The sequence below is a fragment of the Hydra vulgaris genome, chromosome 09, assembly GCF_038396675.1.
Source record: "Hydra vulgaris chromosome 09, alternate assembly HydraT2T_AEP".
Taxonomy (NCBI): domain Eukaryota; kingdom Metazoa; phylum Cnidaria; class Hydrozoa; order Anthoathecata; family Hydridae; genus Hydra; species Hydra vulgaris.
In genome coordinates this window covers 33,859,001-33,865,000 of record NC_088928.1, presented here as the reverse complement: position 1 = coordinate 33,865,000, position 6,000 = coordinate 33,859,001, and the positions used below count along the sequence as shown (strand labels likewise).

At 25.9% G+C, this 6,000-nt stretch overlaps 1 protein-coding gene across 2 annotated transcripts in view; it reads right to left on the bottom strand.

Moving 5' to 3' along the window:
* The window catches only part of LOC100209380 (ribosomal oxygenase 1), a 120,448-nt gene that overhangs the window by 95,806 nt on the left and 18,642 nt on the right, over positions 1–6,000 (bottom strand). For both annotated transcript variants that reach the window (XM_065805461.1, XM_065805460.1), the window contains exons 5-7: positions 5,309–5,415; positions 5,102–5,209; positions 3,272–3,306 (exon numbers count right to left, since the gene is read on the bottom strand). In XM_065805461.1, coding sequence (XP_065661533.1) covers positions 3,272–3,306; positions 5,102–5,209; positions 5,309–5,415 — 250 coding nt within the window. The remainder of the gene's footprint in view (positions 1–3,271; positions 3,307–5,101; positions 5,210–5,308; positions 5,416–6,000) is intronic.

Here is a 6,000-nt window from a genome sequence, read left to right as displayed (position 1 = left end):
ATTATGATAGTGAAACAGAAACAGCACCTGAAGGCGAAAAGTGAGGTTAACTCTACTTAATATATAGATTTACATTTCTTTTTGATGCTCTTTCTAAAGTCCTTTAAGTTATCTTAGGTTCTTTATATAAAATTTGGTGAATATAGTGAGTATACTGTTTTACTAATTTAATAACCCCAGCTATGCGCAAATTTAAACATCAAAATAGTTTCAGGAAAACACTTCTTTTAATCAAAAAGTTACATTCTTTATCAATATTTGTACAAAGTTACTCATTTTAGAGTGTGTGTGTGTGTGTGTATATATATATATATATAATATACATACATACCAACATGAAAAATAAGAAATCGAATGCGAGCAGTCAATTGAACTGGCTAATACACAGCGGTCTCAAGAATCAACGATTATTAAACATTCAAAAAAATTTTTTTTTGTTGAATGCTTTCTCTTAAAATAGTTCTTCATTTCTGAACTTTATAAATACAAAAACAAGTTAATGCTTGAAAATTAACAAACTCATATTCCTTTTGAAGTAATAATTTTAAATAAAATCAAGTAACTTAATTTTTTTTTTAAATTTCTATACAACTTTAATTAAATATTTAAAAAATTAAAACTGAATATTTAATACTATGGAATGCTACTACAACACTTACGTTACATAAACAACATGAAAAAAAAAAGTGCAATCGCATTTGATATTTTTAAACTATTTTAAAAATAATTTGCAAATGGCGGTATAAGCTACAAAAAATATAAATAAAAAGATTAATTAAAAAAGAAACAAAGTATGTTGGATGAAAATATTTTTAGCCAACCATAATAATATATAAAAATTTTTACGAAAAAAATATTAAAATAAGAACTTCAATCATTTATAAAAATATGATAAAATGATTATGACTTTCACCACCAGTAAAATGATTATGATTTTCACCATCAGTAAAATGATTATGATTTTTACCATCAGTAAAATGTATATCGTTAATCATAAAACTATTTTAAACGCTTTTTTAAAATTTAAATGATTTTATGAAATTTTAAGTATACAAATTTTTTTTCAACCGGTCAACTATGACCAGGAAGAATTAATTTTGGGAGGTCAAATAGCTATTTTAGTAATTTCAGGTGGTCGTTGACCATTGAACGGTTGTTGAATGCCGAAACATATCAGGATGTAAACTAGCCGTGTGGAGCCCTGTCAAATGTGGTATTGACACCGTTGACAGGGCTCCACACGGAACTATTTCTCAAAGTTTGAGAAATAGTTAAAACTCATTTCTCAAAGTTTGCAAATAATTCTTCGCAATGCATTCCAACAACAGCAAATATTATATGAAAAAGTTAGCAAAAAATAAAGTACAATCTAAAAAAATAACAAACTTGTTTGGTTTAACGCCCGCAAATGCTATTTCTTTACAAGCTTTGCCCATTTTGGCTGAAAAGTTAAATAACTTATTAAGTCTTAATGCAAACTCAACTTTAAGTAATACACATGCTTCATCAACAAAAATATTGAGAAGCCATTTAGGTCAGATACATTTTTGAAATTATTTTGAAATTGATCAATTACAGATATTATGGTAAGTCTTTCAGTTATTGTTTTTCTTTTTTTGTTTGGTATTTTATTGGTGATCGCATCGACTAAAATCTTTTTTTACTTATCTAATATCATTTCTTGACTAACTTTTTTAAAAGACCACCTCTGAATTATAAGTTAAATACAAAAAATGCTTTATGATTTTGACAAACTGGTTTTAGAAATTAATTTAACGAGGAAAATAGATTTCTTGACTTTACAACTTGCTTTTATTTAAAAGGTAAATTAAACACGTATATTAAAATATAAATTAAATATGTTTAATAACAAGAATGTTTTTTTTTTATTACAACAAACTGGTACTAGAAATTTAAAAAACAAGAAAACTAGATTCACTGCTTGCTTGAATTTTAAACATAAAAGCAAATTTAAATGTTTGAATGAACCATAGTCATAACAACATTTTATGACTATGAATGAAAAAATAATTATTTGAATTCTTCATTGCTATGATAGCGTGCAATTGCTTGCGATCAATATTCCTTTGTAATTAAACGACATTTGTTGTTGCATTTTCCTCAGACTTTGTAATTGTAACATTATTTTGCTATGCGACTTATGTATAGAGAAAATTAATATTAATTAAAAATTGAACTCGCAATAAATGTGAAATATGAAATTTACGAGCTTATGCTACTATTTTCAAAACCTCTTTTTTTTTCTTTTTTTAAAACATTTCTTTTGATGACAATACATGATGGTGTAAGCCTTTGTTTATAAAGGACATAAAGCAGAATTTACATAATAAGAAGAAGATTATTATCTTCTGTGGAGATTTTCATTGAACATAAATTGCTATAATACAATAAAAATCCCCCTTTAATATCCACCAGTAAAAAAGAATACTCTTAAAATGAAAGCGGCAGCAATATATTAGGATTACAAATAAATCAAATATATTATTTGTAATATAAATTAATTAATACACTGATTATTTTATAATATGTAAGTATCTAGTTCTTAATATATCTTTGGAAATCAGAGCTTAATTTGCCGTGTTGCTGTGAAACACTTTTAATTTTATGTTGATTTCATATTCATCTTCAATAAATGTTACAGACGATATTTTATTTTATTTTTTCTGTCCAGTCAATCTATGCAGGGTTGAAGTGGAGTAGAGGAAGAAAGAGTTTTATATTCTTTCTTTTTTCTACTCCACTTCAGCGTTGAAAAAAAGACCCCATGCCGGAACACATTTTAATCTCAGGGGAGGTGAAAGATGATTGGGAAATATTTTGACAAAATCCAATTTCATCAAAACACTGAATCAAATTTATTCCTGGTTAACACCCTGTATACATACCAATATATGTACGTATGTATGTATGTATTTATGTATGTATGTATGTATGCATGCATGCATGTATGTATGTATATGTATGTATGTGTAGGATATATATATATATATATATATATATACATATATATATATATATATATATATATATATATATATATATATATATATATAAGCAAAAAATTAGTAAAAAAAACACTAATCTAACTAAAGCTTCTGCAGGATAATCAGGAATATTCCAGAACAGTATAAGGTCAGCTTAGATAAGTGTTCTTTAACTAATTTATTACTGCTCTGTTCTTTAAGAATAATAGATACTCTTTTTTTGTAAAATACACTAAAATATTTGACATAATTGAAATGTTTCATACCACTAGAATAACGAGCTAAAACTTCATTTGAATTTCTAAATATAAAAGATTTTATTAAAAACTTTAAAAATCCAAAAAATATTTCAATTCTTATTTAACTTTTTACCTATATTTTTTTGCTTTTTCTTTTTATATTTTACTTGGCTTTACCTGTATACTTATTAATTTTTTACTTATTAATTTAAAATCAAACTGTTGGGTTTATAGCTGCAAAATATTTTGGGATATCACCATATAAAAGAGTTTTCTTTTTTAAATCTATTTCACTCCCAACAAGGCTGCAAGCAATCACTAAGTTGGGAATTACTAAAAAACAAAGAATGGAGTTAAGAAACAAAATAATGGTTGACAGAAGACTTGAAAAGTTGTAAGTTGTAAGTTGAGTCAGAAAAACATGAAGATGGGAGAGAGTTCCAAAGGATTGGAGTGCAACAACAACAAAAAAAAAACTAGAAAAATAATATGATAATGATAAGAAATGAAAATCTCAAAAACTTTTCCAGATCCACCATATGAGGCCAGTGGAATGGTTATGACCAGTATACCAAACTTATTCAAAAGCATTAGATATGTCAAGAGCAATAGCCCTTATCTTGCTGCTTCTAATCTAATGTATAATATAATCTTTCATTCAAAGCAGTTAGCAAATCAACCACAGAACAAGAAGATCAAAAACTGCGAAGTCTGACAATAAGTTATTAGACTCGAGATTAGAAATTTGTTGATTAAAGACTTAAAGATTATGCTAATAATAGAGAAGACTGAAAGGATGATAGTTGGAGTGGTCAATATGTTCTTAAGAGTTTTAAAACTCAGATGACATTATCCAACAGGCAGGAAATCAAGATTCAGTCTAATTTTTTATTCTATCCAATTTAGATATTCTTAGATGTCAAAACTAAATATGCAATGCTCATGCAGTATTTTAAAATTATTTAAAAAATAAAATTTATTTGCTTGAATATAAATACAATTGTGCATTAAATACAAGTTATTCTGTGTTTTCTGAGAGGTGTATAGAGGTGTTCTGAGAGGTGTATAGGCTATTTTCAATAAAAAATTTGATTCTTTTCACGTAAAATGGTTTTGGTGACCAAACTAAATATACCATTGCTATTACTCATTAGCTACTGTGCTCTTAAAACCAATTTGCCTAGAGTCATCATAAATTTGTGGTTTTTTAATTTCATAAAACTATTTATTGATTGTAAAAAATATTTTAAATAAGTAAATTAATAAAATAGTTAAAAATTTTGTTAGAAACTTTAAATATCAATTTATTATCAAAATAAGAATTAAAGTATTGTCTGAGATTTGTTCAAGTTAACTCATGGGTCAATCAAAGTTAAACCATTATATGGATTTATTTTCATGAGTAAATAAATGCACATAGTAAGTAAATTTTTTGTAAAGTATGTTTTTAACACATAAAATTGTAAATAGTTTTTTTTTGAAAAAAATTGTGAATATTTGGATTTAGAATATTGGTTTAGTGGCACTCATGTACAATATCAATAGAACAGCAGCACTTGTTTAAATTTGTTGTCTGATTTTCTATAGAATCTTTTAAAAAATTTCATCAAACTTGTGTAGGACTTATTTTTTCTTAATTCATATAGTCTTTTTATTTAAAATCAAAAATATTTAACTTAAATTTTGGATTTAAAATATAGATTTAGAAAATTCTTTACACAAAATTTAATTTATCATTTATGTTGCATGATTACACTAATTTAAAAAAAGTAACATTAAAAAAAAAAAAATCTTAAATTAAACATATTTTCCACATCAATAAAAAATTAAATAATTATATGAGGATAAAACTTAAACCTTGGTGGATAAAGCTTCCAGTGCTTTTTTCCTTCAAGTTGAATAACAAAAGCTTCAATATCATCATAGTGGGGTGCAAACCCTTGACTACCAGGTGGTGTCAAATACCTTTAAAAAAAACATTCTTTAAAATATAAGAATAAATGTTCTTGGTTAAAATAAAATAAAACTACAAATGAATCCCCAACATAAAAAACAATTTCTTACACATTAGATCCAACTAAACAACCAAAATACTCCTGAAGGCGTGATGTTAGTTGATGGACACTTTTAGCAAATATCTGTGGATTTAAAAGACGAATAGAACAACCATCCTAAAAAAAAAAGAAAACAATTTTATATTAAAACTTAAATTTCAGTGGTATGAAAAATATTAGAATCATCTACAAATTTTACTACTTTTAGGTTTTTAAAACAAATACAAGTATCAAAAATTTATGTTATTTTCATATTTTATCCAACTTGTGAAGTTTTAATAACAGTGAAGTATCAGTATCAAAAAACCTCATATAGGACTGAAATATTGCCCACATATTGCCAGGTTGTTGTCTTTGCTCATATTTTCTCATGATCATTTTTAAGAAATTAGTGGCAGCACTATCTTGAAGCCTTATTTATAGACATAGTAATCAACCTTAGCTTCAGACAACACCTTCGATTTCTTGCAATGACAGAAAGGTGTTTGTTCTCCAGAATAAACGCCTTTCTATTGATAGATTTATTTGTTGTTCTTGTGGAAGAGATTTAAAAAAAATAATCATAAATAGAATAGCAGCTGCACTAGAAGGAAAAAAGTAGAACGATTATTAAGGAGATAATGTGACTATTTCTCACTTCACATACTTTCTCAAAATATTTTGAGAAATATTGTGAGAAATAGTATGTGAAATAGTGTGCAA